The 13,731-nt window shown below is 40.7% G+C and overlaps 1 protein-coding gene across 1 annotated transcript; it reads right to left on the reverse strand.

The window, feature by feature from the left end:
* Nucleotides 1-1,759: 1,759 nt before the first annotated feature.
* On the reverse strand, nucleotides 1,760-9,049 carry LOC116992532 (matrix metalloproteinase-27-like). Its single transcript, XM_033052266.2, has 9 exons — nucleotides 8,889-9,049; nucleotides 8,107-8,255; nucleotides 7,882-8,010; nucleotides 6,150-6,311; nucleotides 5,843-5,966; nucleotides 4,860-4,990; nucleotides 4,500-4,659; nucleotides 2,856-2,959; nucleotides 1,760-1,860 (listed from the first exon to the last, which is right to left on the reverse strand). Exons 1-9 carry the CDS (start codon nucleotides 9,032-9,034, stop codon nucleotides 1,760-1,762), a joined length of 1,206 nt encoding a protein of 401 aa, XP_032908157.2. The 5' UTR covers nucleotides 9,035-9,049.
* Between the last annotated feature and the right edge of the window lie 4,682 nt (nucleotides 9,050-13,731).

Consider the following 13,731-nt stretch of genomic DNA (forward strand, 5'->3'; position numbering starts at 1 on the left):
TGCTGCTGTAGCTTGTCAAAAAAGCAAACATCATAGAGGAGAAATGTAGGATGTCCTATTCTGAATAAAAACTGAAAGATACCCATCAAAGTTACTTAATTCCAGCCAGCCTTTTCTGTCTGAACGTTAGCTACTCTAAGATAGTTAGGTAGCCCTCCTCTGCAAAGAGACGTTTTCTCTGAAGGCTGAAGAGGCTGGTTTGTCCCAGCACAGTCTTTGAGTGAGCTGAGCTGAGCTGAGCTGAGCTGAGCTGAGCTGAGATGAGATGAGATGAGATGAGACGAGATGGGATGTGATGAGATGTGATGAGATGAGATGCGACGGGATAAGATAACATTGTGGAAAATTTTTTCCTCTTCTTTCAGTACAGGGATCTTCCTTAACTCATATACCTAGACAGAAAGTTAAAGCAGTCAGATGAATCTCTGTCAAATGCCTACTATGCCTACTATGCCACCCCACCCTAGGCTTAAATTTTCTTAGAGATCTAAATGGTGATGGTGTTCACCAGGATTAGACTTGTAGATTAGTGAAACATCACATTTGATCCTTTACTTTGATCTTCTGGTGGGACCAAAGCCAGCGGGTTTCTCACAGCAATAGCAACAACATGGTGGTGGTGCTGCTGTTACAGCAAATCAGGTGGGCAAGGTTCATGCTGGAGTAATTGCATTGCTATAAAAATACACAGCAAAATGAAACATTTTGCTAAAGCATGCAAGAGGTGTGTAAAACAGACAAATATGTGAGAACTGGGGAACAGTATGACAAACCAGTACTGAGACCGGGTTCTCAGATATCTCCAGCCATGCACGCAGTATGCCAACAATTTGGCAGTGTGTTCTGGGTCTGTTTCCAGAACTAAATGTAAAAGAAATACCTGGAGAGGATATGACTGTGACTCTATAGATTTTGTCTGATTTTGTGTGGAGTTGACATGGCAACATGCAATAAATGTCAGAGTTATGTAAAGCACATGGTTTGTGTCACCAGAGTAAAGGTTGTGAATTGAATCTATTCTTGAACAGGGCAGAGTTGATTTGTGAAGGATGTAATTCATAGCTTCAGAAAAAGTGGACACTGATGAAATGTTAATTACTATGCTACAAAGATTGTTCAGGGTGATTATCAGGTGAGATAATTTATTTAGATTTTGGGATTTCAGGGTGATTTTGATGGCAAAGTACTGTTGTGATGTGAAAGGGACAAGGCTGCAACAGCCAAAGGTGAACTGGATAAAAGAAAAGACAGGACAAGATGCAGGAAAATGCATCCTCTGCAGAATGCAGAAAAGCAAGTGACTAATGAAAGCCTGTGTCTTGCAGATGGAGAGGAAAGAAGCTTTCGCTTTGGAGAGAAAAGAGACAAAGTATGCTGGAGGGATATTAACATATTAACCTTCAGCCTTTCACACCTCAGAAATGTACAATGTCTTCAACAGGTGAAGCAGAAAACAGGTGCCATCAACCTAAAAGTATTTATTGCCATAATAGGAAAAAAAAACAAAACCCACACCATCTGGAGAATAAAGTAATAAATTATTTTGTACAATTTCCACTTACGGAAAAAACCACAATTTTGTTCTAGTCTTTGAAAATAAAATTTGAGCTAACATGTTAATTTACTGAAATACATGAAAAGCATTTATGAAAACTAGTCCTGTTGCCTATTCCATAGAGCAGTGTACATACAAACAGCTTCTGGGATCTCTGGAATGATATTTATTTTCTTTTGCTGAATGTAAGAAAGTTTAACAATACTAACAGTTAAACCAACTGTTGCTCTCCATTTCTCTGATAACTTTTTTAGCAATAGGGTCAAACTCCCACTGTTTCGATCCATGGAAGAAGTAGAATAATCCTGGAAATGAAAAAGTAAAGCGTTATGTTATGGTTAAAAGAAACAGTTTAATTTTGAAAAATCTCCTTTGTATACACACAGGAGAGCATCTCTTAATTTCTATATTTTGCAGGATGCAGAAGTAATGACATTAATCATCGTTTCAGAGCTTAAGGTATTTGGAACTACAGTAATTTCACGAATACAAGCCGCACTGAGTATAAGCCGCATCTATGGGTATTGGCAAATATTTTGTTCTTTGTCCGTAAATAAGCCGCACCTGAATATAAGCCGCTCTGTGGTTCGCAGCGAGGACCCGCGTGCAACAAAGTTGCCAAATACTAACAGAACCGCGGTATGGCGGGGGGTTTACTGGCTCAGCTAAGGCTGTGCAGGCTCAGCCCGCTAGGGGCTGCTGACGGGGCCAGGTAGCCCAGCCCGGTGCTGCCGCTTGGGGCTGGCCGCCGCCTCTGGGTTTACTCACCCCGACCCCGCTCACGCCGCGGCGCCGGCCGGGCACAGAGAGAGCGCCCCGCTCGCATCGCAGTGCCGGCCGGGCATGGAGCACCCCCTGCTCTCGCCACGGCAGCGGAGGGTGGGGGTAGAGCCCCCCCACTCCTCCCCGAGCCGCGGCAATGGCGGCGCCCCCCTCCCCTCCCTAGGCCGCAGCAATGGCGGCGCGGGGTCCCCCCATCTCTCCCCTGGGTTGCGGCAGAGGAGGGAAGAAGAGAGCTCTCCCGCCTCTCTCCCCGCCCCCCGTGCTGCCTGCAGGGAGCCAGGGCAACACAGTAACACTGTAACAATCGCGGAATGCCGGTTTTTACTGGCAGGTGCTTGGCTCGGCGCCCTGGCTGGCACGTCTGGGGTTGTAAATGTCAGAAAATTATTCACATATTAGCCGCCCCCGACTATTAGCCGCACGTCCGGGTTTCCACCAAAATTTTTGTCAAATTGCTGCGGCTTGTATTCGTGAAATTACTGTAAACTGATTTTGCTTAAAAGCTTATTTCATTTACCTTTCTGTTGAAAAACTGCATCAACCCTCTGACTAATTCCTGGAAATTCATCGACTGTCAGTCTAGGATAACCCTTCTCCATGGACTGGCTGTTTTCATCAAACCTGCATCATATGAAGGGAGACATGCAATTTTCCGGAGTTTAGACTTCAATTCTGCACAGAGTCAAGCAGTTTTCAAAAGATGCCCACCTCCTTCAATTTAGTTGGTTTCACTGGGGTTGCAAGATAAAGTTGTGCTATTTACTTCCACAAATGGCTGCAGGATGCTGGCCATTGTGTTTTCCATGAGGTTATTTCTTGTTTGTTGATAAAGTCAGGTACAGATCCAAAGAAGCATCCTAAGTGAGAAAAATTGAGGAAGACCCCCATTTCTGACTCCAGGGAAGGGATTTACCCTGTTGCATGATAACGGTGTGACAGACAGTGCATGGAAACTGGACAGATCCATTTCTGCTATAGCACATATTTATTGCATGAATTTTGACTCGTCCTCTCAGACTTTGATAAGATATTGTGCTTAAGATATAAAATATCCTCTACTATCTGTCAGATCTAGATGATGGAGGCAAGGAAGCTGGCTTATTTCTGATACAATCAAGTTCTTCCTAACTGAGTCAGGATGATTTTTATGAGATAGGGTTCCATTAAGGGAGTTGAAAGGAGAACCTAAAATGTTCTTCCAGATTTGAGGAACCATTTCAGGGAAAAAAAAATGCCCCAAGTAAACAAAGCCTTTGTTTTACTTCTCCTTGGATACAATAAATATTTTTCACAGGCACATGAGGCTGAGAGAATGAGTTACTATTAAGAAATGTGTGTTGTAGTTTTCTTGCATGCTATTGTCTTGTGACCAAGGCAGTAAAATAACAATGCAAGACACTGTAAATACTCTACCCAAATTAATCAAAACTAAAAAACAGGAAACCACAGGAATCTCTAAATCCAGCTGACATTTTATGTATCACTGAGGAACCCCACAATTAGTCACAATAAAATCTGTGTGACCCACGCTTGCCCTGGTTGCCTGAGGAAAACCTTTGTGACACTACCCTTGCACACAGAATCTTTCAGCTTCCCAAAATGGACTTCTTTCTTCCACCTGCATGCTTTTTGGGTATCAGGACTCATCCATGCCAGTTTGGGAATAGGGTTTGGAACAAACACATCAAAAAGCTAGAGCTAACCAGTCAAAGACAGGACAGGAACTCTCATTTTCCTTTTTCTGAAAGGAATAAAATAATCCAAGACTTTTCAAAAACAAAGAAATCCTGCACAAGTCATCACAGCCAGCCTTCTGCTGAAGTAGGTTAGCTTTGATCTTTAATTTTTAGACACTTTTGTATTTGTGAAAGCTCTCTAGATGCCGGGTTTTTTTCAGTTTCCAGGCATAATGTATCAAAACCTGTCCATATTTTGAATGCCGACTTCAGGACACCCTTAAGCTCTCAAAAGGCAAAGCTATACTCTTCTCCCCATGCAGGAGTCAAAGAAACACTTCTATGAAAAGTAGGATTACTAGGATTGCCTACTTACATACAGTTACCTAAAAGGTCTACTTTCTCTTTTATCACATAGACACTTTAATTTTTATCCAGATTATATTGGAGTCATTCATAGGAAAACATCTGTTGATTCTTCTTACCTCCAGTACTTGTCACCTATGAAAAAGTCTGTCTTCCCTGTATTTTTATTACAAACAGCTGCATCAACTTTCTTGACACCTTTAGGGAAGCCCAGTATGTTGATATTCTTTGGATAACCAAGCAACACCTGATATCCACTGATAACCCAGAATTTGTTGCCTGTTAAGAGAAATTAAAATATTTCATTTCACCACTCATTTTCAGACAGTAAATGATTAAATTTTATTGTAGGTTGTTTTCACTAGATGAAATATTCTGTGTTTTTGTTTTATTTATTTGAAAAGTGAATTTTATGCACACATTGCTTCTTCCCACATAATTATATTTAAAACAAAGTTAAAGAAAATCTCATACTTCACCTTTGAAAAGTAGGATTTGATCTTTTGTGTTCTCATAAGCAGCTTCAATACCAGGAGTCAGATTTGGCCAGAAGGCAGAAATTAACTCACGCTCAGCTTCTGAGTTATCAGGATATACCCTCCATAAGTGCCTGATTTAAATATGAAACAGGTTTTGTAGTACATAACAAACCACAGAAACTTCTATATGTGTAAAAGAATGTGAACAACATTGAGGCTTACAAGCTCTTTCTTGTCAGTGGAGCTACCTGGCTTGATGTGTCAGAAAGGAAATAACTCCTTGTGCTGAAAAGTGTTTGGCTTTTTAATTCTATCTTCATTCTGGAATTCCATTGATACTGATTGATAAATGGAATCAGTTACAGGAAGCTGAACATTTTAGGTTATTCCTGTACTGTACAGTAAGAGGGTTATAGGAGCACAGGCAGAACTTTCGGTAACCTCTTCAGCAGATTAATTCCCTGGATGATTTTGGGCTTGCAGAGGTGATTGGAGGAGACATGGGCTCAATTGTATTGTCAAACATACTTATTTCTTAGTTAGTTAGCTTCTTAGATTAGTAAAATCAATTAGACAATTAAATGTTCAAGTCCAGGTTGGATGAGGCTCTGAGAAATCTGGTCTTGTGGGAAGTGTCCCTGCTTGGAACTAGATGATCATTGAGCTACCTTCCAAACCAAACCTTTATGAGATTTTCAGGAAATATTTGCATCAGAAAGTCAAGTCACTACTCAGTGTAACAATCTATACACTTGGGAATAAGGTCTCACTGGGATTGAGGTGTTTTCTAGAAAAAAATGAAATATTTTTTAGGTGATCGTGTTAATATAGCTAAATGCCTGCTAAAACCTTTATTTCCATGAATTGAAATCCTATTGTCTCACTGCAAATCCTGTAAAAATGTGAGCCACAAAAGTATACAGTCTTTGTATAAATTAGGAAAAATTGAACTCCATGCAGACAAATGCCATATCAGTATTTACCTGCCCTTTAGAAAAATGACCTCTTGTCGGAATGTAGTTATAGCATCGAAAGACATCTGGGAGCCACAGATTTTAGGTGAGTTAGGGGTAGTTGGCTTTTTATCTGGGGCATTTGGTCGGGATCCTGAGGGAGACATTTTGGAGAGAATATACCAAGTTATAGAAATATTAAGGTTTCCACACCTTGCTTTTTAAAAGAATATTATGCCAATATAATTAAGTTTATGGCGAAACTGTGTGAAAGAGATTATAAAGAGAATATTTCTCACCTGCTTACCGTTTTTTTTAAGCCATGGATTTTACTCACCATAAATAGACTGAATGCCACTTATATCATCTGGAGAAAGGGGAAATTCACTGGGGCTGACGTAGGCATAATTGGGGAACATGAGAGCCCTCTGATCATTAGAATGGGAGAGACCCAGGGCATGGCCAAACTCATGAGCAGCAACAAGGAACAAGTTGAACCCTTAAGAAATGGATTGAGAGAAGAGATCAGTCAAACTTTACTCAGTAAATGGCTGATACAATCACAGCAGGTCTATTGCTCAGTGGTAGTTTTCATACAATATATTGATGTTTGCTAGGGAATGCATCTATGTGAACATATTTTTGTGTAGGACAAGATTGTGGTCTTCCCCACTAGAAGAGAGAGACTTTTGACCCTCTTGCTTTCTGTTAACTACTAAAGTGTGTATGTATCATGAGTAGATATCTGGGGCTGAGTGTGGGTGCAGCTCTTTGGAATGTCCTGGCAATGTTTCCTGGCTGAGGTAGAGCAGATTAGATAGTGAGTCAGATCAAACTAACAACTCTCCAGGGCAAGGCAGGAGGACACACTCTGTGCTCACTGCAGATATCAAAGTGTCACTCTGTGTGTCACTCTCAAACATGAGAAAGCAAGGTGAGATCATGAATAGACAAGGAAAAATAAAATGTTAGTAGAACACTTTACCTTTCTACCATTGAGACTTTAAAGCATATGGTTTCTTTAGAAATTTGTCAAACAAAATAATTTTTTAAAATATTATGCTTCTGCATGCTTATTCCCAGTGAAATATATTAATACAATAAATTAAAAAAAATAGAATTTCCTTCAACATGCATCCCTCCAAGTAACATGCCTTTCTGAATTTGGGAAGAATGATCTGCCCTGCAGACCAAGATCCAGAAATGGCAACAGATTTAATGAAGCTCACAAGCCTGTGACAGAGGAGAGGACTGGTCATCGATTGCCCAAGAAAGTCTGGCTGAAGCCAAGACATTCATTTCTCAAAAACTCAAACAAAATAAATCCTCATTTTTTCCACATGTATTTCCAGTCAGTCCTCCCCTCTCACGGGCTCTCCAAGTTCTGCAATGTCTGGCTGCTGGAGTTGTACTGCTGAGGAACAGTGGAAAAATTGGGGTTTACCCATTCAGGGCCAGTATGGGGAAAACATTATATTTAATCCTGTGACATGTCCAGCCTTCATCCCTCCCCTTTTTTTTTTTCCCCACCACAATAAACCCACACTCTCCTTCCTCCTTGTGAAGTGGTTTTACAGTGCCTTTCTGTTCTTTAGCTCCTTGCTCTTGCTGACCTCACTTGTCTTGTTGCAGATTTCCATCCCAGAAATAGGGATGAGGAAAGGATCTGGAGTACCAGAGGGCAATGTGTTTACATTGGGGTTCTGCAAAGCACATGGTAGTGCCAGGCCTGGTGTGCACCAGGAGGGGAAAAGAGAAAGCTTTTATCAAGGGTTGTGAAACTCTGGGGCACCAACAGCCCCCAGGTAAGAGTGGTTGTGTCTGTGGCATTCCTACCTGAAAGGGACTGTCCTGTTGGTATTTTTATCAGGGCTAAATAAGGGTTAGAGAAGGTCAAGGTGAGTTTATGTCTATGTCATTGTAAGTGTCCCAGTTGGAGGATGGTCTGTAACACCCTCAAACTGCTCTTCTGGTGCCACGTTTCATCCCAGTCTCTTCCTTCTCTTAAATAAAATCAGAATGGAATTTATTTATCTGCGTAACACTTTAGAAACTTATTTTGAACCTACCAGCTGAGCCTGTGGTCCAGTCTTCATCCTCATCAAAGTGCACATCACCTCCTAAACCACTGCCAGGTGGAAAGGCATGAGCAAGAACTCCAAGGGGGCCATCAAAATAGCGAGGGCAATGTCCATGAACTAAATAACATGAAGTTGACAGAACACTAAGCTTAGGTTATGACTATTGATTAATCTGTCAATTAGTTCTATCATTGTATGCAGTTTTCATATTACCTTTGGTCCCAAAAGCAATCATTATATCTGCTATCCCCTTATGGATGCGAGTGAAAACCAGCGGGGTGACAGCACTCCACACTTCAAATGCCTTCTCAATTGCTTTAGCCACATCCTCCTTCCTCATATCTGGTGTGTAGTTTACAATTCTACAGTTATGAGAATTCAAGTATAATATTTAGTATTTGCAGAAAAAAAAAAAATCCCTAATATGTTTAAGAAGGCGAACAGAAAATATAAGAAACAAAGTAACCTGTAAACAAATAGTTCCCAAGATTCATCTTGGGCTGAGTGAGCTTGATATGCGAAAATTGGGTGTGTTTGGGTATGGGATAACTGTCCAATATGTGTTTTTCATAAAAATAGTTGTGTGCACATTATCAGTTTTTTCTTAAAATGGGCCTTAGCCAGGAGGTTGTCACTTGAGCATGAGGAAAGTTACTTCCTCAGGTTTCCACGTGACTACTACAATGTTGTCTCAGCAAATTTTAAGGATAATGAGGCTTGTACAGTGTGCAGTTGATGTTTCTGTTTGGCTTACAGAATATTTTTCAGGAGTGATATATGACAGGCAAAATATCATGGCTGAACCAGTAATAAATACCCAGCTTGATTTTCAGGAATTCCTCTCAGGAGCATGCATAGCTAACAGCTGTGGAGAGAGAAACATTTCTGTATTTCCAACAGGAAACAATTGCTATAGAAGTTATATTTAAATATAACAAATTTGGATACCCACAAACCTAAAATTTAAACTCAAAAAGTAATTACTGAAATACTACCTGTATGTCAGTTTGTTTTTTTTCCATCCAGGCAGAGTGAAGCCATAGAGACCCACATCAGGAACTCCACACCTGGATTTCTTCATCATTTCCAATGTCTCATTATCCAGTTTTCCAGTCATTTTCAAACCAAAAAATTGTTGCATTTTCTGAAGTTTTTCCGCTGCGGATTCAGCATTTATTTTCCATCCAAGTTGATTTGGATCTGGCTCAACAGCATAGAATTTATTCAAATAGTTCTAGTGAAAAAAAAGTGACATTTCACATTTTGATCTGTTTCTTGAACAAATAAATATCTCAGGACTGATGTTGTTTGCATAGCTTGCTGGTAAAACCTGCCTGGGATTTTGGAGCACAACAGATGTTCTCCCAAGGATCATAGCTAAACAGAAACAGACAACATTGTGCTGACTCTTATTTACTTGCCATTTCCAGTTTGTAGAGATTTATCCTACTTTAGTAAAGCTCAGGCAACAGAGTTCCATGCAATAACATTGTCTCAGAAAGGCAGCAAGCTGCTGTGCAGCTGCAACACACAGAATAGGTCTAAAAATAGAGGGCTCCATAGATCCCAGATATGGAGAATGCAGTTACCTGTACAAGCTTTGCATCTTCTTCATTGTCTTTCTCTGGGTGGATGAGAAGAGCATTAGAAAGAGTTGAGCATGTTACAAGCCAAAGTGAAAGAGTCTTCATTTTTGCTCCCATGCCTGTCCTGGTAGGAGAGCTGTCTGCTCTCTGCTCCATGTGCCTCCTTTCCCACATCCCAGTTCGTATGGTTATGGGGTGCTCTGGGGAGTCAGCTGTAGACTGACTCAGAGCTCATCATGCTCTGATTCCTTCCATGCAAGCTATAACAGACACAATAAAACTGCAGGCTGACACAACAAAACTTAATTGAACCCATTCGTTTCACAGTCATCTGAAGTCAGTTGGGATGTGAATATGTCTGAGCTACTATCTTTCAAAACTGGCACTCAGATTTAGGTATTTTACACTGGCTTTGGTAAACCTTACAATCTCATGCCAGATTAAGTGGTGGGCAAATGCAAAACCTGGTAAATTGTCCCAACACACCTGTGTGAAATGGCATCACCAAATGTAGAGGTACTCTACATTCTCAGCCCAGAAAATGGGATCAGTGTGTGAGGTATGAATCCCATAAAAAACAAAACAAAACAAACTTTGGGAGAAATTACCGTAAGCAGATTATTTTCCAATTTATTCATAAAGTGAGACAGAATGTTTTGGAAAATTAATAAAAATGCCAATTTGCTACTCACTTCTTTCTGGCAACTTTTTGAAACTGTATTTTTAAAAAAATATTCTGATGGAATCCAAGATATACATAAATGACAGCAATTTTACCTTGTAAATTGGGCCTAAAGAATGTGAATAATCTTATGTCTCTGTCTGCATCTATCTATCTATCTATCTATCTATCTATCTATCTATCTATCTATCTATCTATCTATCTTTCTATCTATCTATCTATCTATCTATCTATCTATCTATCTATCTATCTATCTATCTATCTATCTACCTATTTGCCATTTCATCACTAAAGGGTTTTTTCAGTTTAACCACATTAGCCACAGGGCATATGATTATTTCCTGTCTTAAGTAATTCAGAATAAGGGAAGTTTCAAGAGTCACACTGACTGTGACAAATTATGGGATTTCACCCTGTTCCAGCCAAGCACCTTCCTCTTCCACTGGCAGCAAAGGGAGATGAAGGTGTTCAGCACCTCAGAGGAGCTCTCACAGCTTTTACAAAACTATTGAAAGAAATGCCTTCATGTTGGACTGTGGCTTTTTCAGGAAATCCATGCTTCTGTTTTTTTGGTTTTTTTGCCATCCCTTACAGCCAGCTTTTCTCCATCTGGAGGAATTAATGATGAATTTTTTCATCCTAAAAGCTTTGTTGTTAAACTTTTTGTTAAAGGCCTTTCTCAGCTACTTAAAAAAAATAATCAAACCCTTCTCTTGATTATTATCATTGCATTGTATGGGTCCAATACAATTCTGTATGTATTTGACCATATTGATTAGATTTTTGTTGATATAGCACACATTTAGACAGCTACCTAACAGACACCCATGTTATGAACAACTAGGAATGTTGAGTCCCTGCTGGTATGGTGTTAAGATCAGGGCCATGTTGCAGCACTATTTCTGGTTCTTGGCATGCTCCTTGTAACATCACCAGTATTACTGACGTGATGAGGATAGACAGTGAACTTTCTGGGTTAAAACAGGGATCACATGGCTGCTGTCTTCTAAGAGGAGAAAAGAAGTCATGAGGTAGTTCAACATTCACCAACTCTAATAAATGTCAAAGATAAACATTAGGAAACTGTAACCAGAGGCTGCTTGTACAGCTTCTTCTTTTCCCAGACCCCAAGGCCAGCTATAGACATGTTTGTGAAATATCACTTGTGAACCTTTTCCGGTCTCTCTCTCTGGGGCAGTGGGAGCTGGCTGCTGTGTTGTGTAGATGGCCATGTTGCAAAACCCTGGTGGTATTTTCTGTGATGTAATCTCCATAATTTGTCTCTCAAATATCTTCTGAGCTGAAACTAAAAATATAGTCTAAATGACAGGTTTCAACTTTTCTAGATTGAATGAAGACCTTGTAGAGGTCAGGTCACTCTCTAGAGATATGTATTTCTCTGTTTTCTGGTAAAAGAAGCCCAATAAATAAATACATAAAGTTAAATGCAGTTGATCTTAGCCTAGGTGCTCTTATTGTCTCTGTCCTTCACTGCTATGTGGCAGACAGCTGTGGTGATCTGATATCAAGCCACAGTGGGAAACAGGAAAACCACTTCTTCCAGTTCATATCAAATCTGCCCATAGTTTTTGTTTTTTCTATAAAATAAAATTCACATCAGCAAAAACATATTTTCCAAATATATATTCTAGAGCCATGGGAAAATATGTTTGGTGCAAAGCCCTGAACCACGTTTGTCGTTTGAGACATATGCATGAATATAACCAGACTGTAGCACCTTGAGACAAAAAACCCCCCCTCCATTTAAAAACATAGGACAGATCTCTAAAAAGAAAGCCACACTGGTGGCTGTGATCCAGATCTTAGAGGGGACCTGTGGCTTCTAGACTGGTAGTTGGAAGCCAGCTGGAAACCTTTAGGCATGTTAATGACACTTGAGAACTGTGCAGGCAGAAGAATTGTGCCAGTATTTTTCAGGCTCAGTCCTTCCACAGAGCCAATAAAATTGAATTGTTACTCAACTTGAGAGGAAAACATGGGGCAAATGCAAATGATCCACATCTTTGACTCTTGATGGACTTTTAGCAGACTGCAGCATGTGAGGGCAGGACTCAAGCATGCCAACACAGGTCCCTAGAGACACTTTAGTCTCTGTGGACTTTTGGGAAGTGATGGACTGCCAGGAGTCCTGTTTCATACCTGCATGGGCTGCTAGGAGACCTTGCAGAACTGCAAATGCACTAAACACATTTAGGGAATTGAATTGTCTGGGCAGATCTGTCTTACAATGATGTGGGTTACAATTGTGCACCACACCTGTAGCAAAACCCTGGGGAGGGGCACAGTGCTTTAACATGGTACAGTCAGTACAGTAATTTCATGATTATAAGCCGCACTGAGTATAAGCCGCACTTCCGGGTGCCAACAACTTTTCGTTCTTTGTCCATATATAAGCCGCACCTGATTATAAGCCACAGGTTACAATACAGAGTGTGATAAAAGGTATCTGTTCTATCACCATCTGTTGAGGGTGGGGGCAGTGATCCTTATCTCCATGGCAGATAATCTGCTAATGGGCCATCCATTGAAACCAGGCAGGGCATTGTTCTTTATCTTTTCACAACCCATCCTTCCTCCAGCCAGTCATTTTCTGCTAATGGCCCATTGAGTCCCACTGTGGGACTGATAAAATTACTGCATCCCATTGGAAGTTGCTCCAGCCAGGGGGAAGAGCCCAACATTTCTTACCAAGATAAAAACAGAGGTTTTTGGGACACTAAGGGAGCCCCTTTCTCCACTGGACTCCAGAGGAAAACCGGATTTCTCCACATCACCACTGGACCTCCGGAGAGAAACTGCACCTTCTGCAGGAGCGCTGCTCCAACTGAATCACATCTGTCACTGCAGGAGGATGCAGCCACCATTTAATGGGACTGCTAACAACACCCTGCCTGACAGGGTGTCAGGTTGTACTCTGACTTTGTCAGGGTTTGGAGTTTGTTTCTTTGTAGTACTGTATTTCTATTTTAATTTCCCTAGAAAAGAACTGTTATTCCTAATTCCTGTATCTTTGCCTAAAAGCCCCTTGATTTCAAAATTATAATCATTTGGAGGGAGGGGGTTTACATTCTCCATTTCAAAGAGAAGCTCCTGCCTTTCTCAGCAGACACCTGTCCTCCAAAGTAAAACAGCAACTTTTCATTCTTTGTCCATATATAACCCGCACCTGATTATAAGCCACACTTCCAGGTTCGGACCAAAATTTTAGTCAAAATGGTGCAGCTTATAATCGTGAAATTACTGTAATTAGCAAATAGAGGTAAACTTCTGAAAAGGGAAAAAGAAAACGACAGGTAATTTTAGGTACAAAACCACCCCAATTCATAATTACTGAAAGCCTGCTTTGTGCCTGAAGGAAGACAAGAGCTGCTGGCCCCAAATGTGCCCTCCTCCTCACAGTGCGACTGGGATGGAGCAATCGTCAGAGGAAGTGTTCTCTCACATGAGCATGGGGCAGATTTATCACAAAGGAATCACTTCATTCTGAGCTCTCCTCTTCCTGTTCACGGGAAATTCACAAAGTGAATTTCAAAATTCCATCTGGCAACT

This window comes from Catharus ustulatus, chromosome 2, assembly GCF_009819885.2.
Source record: "Catharus ustulatus isolate bCatUst1 chromosome 2, bCatUst1.pri.v2, whole genome shotgun sequence".
NCBI classification, from domain to species: domain Eukaryota; kingdom Metazoa; phylum Chordata; class Aves; order Passeriformes; family Turdidae; genus Catharus; species Catharus ustulatus.

What these genes read in the sequence shown, in the direction of transcription:
- LOC116992532 (XM_033052266.2), bottom strand. Translation starts at nt 9,034, where the DNA reads ATGCAACAATTTTTTGGTTTGAAAATGACTGGAAAACTGGATAATGAG. An exon ending in TCAAATCCTACTTTTCAAAG is followed by an intron (nt 4,660 to 4,859) that starts GTGAAGTATGAG and finishes TTCTCTTAACAG; the next exon opens with GCAACAAATTCTGGGTTATC. An exon ending in TGCAGTTTTTCAACAGAAAG is followed by an intron (nt 1,861 to 2,855) that starts GTAAATGAAATA and finishes TTTCATTTCCAG; the next exon opens with GATTATTCTACTTCTTCCAT.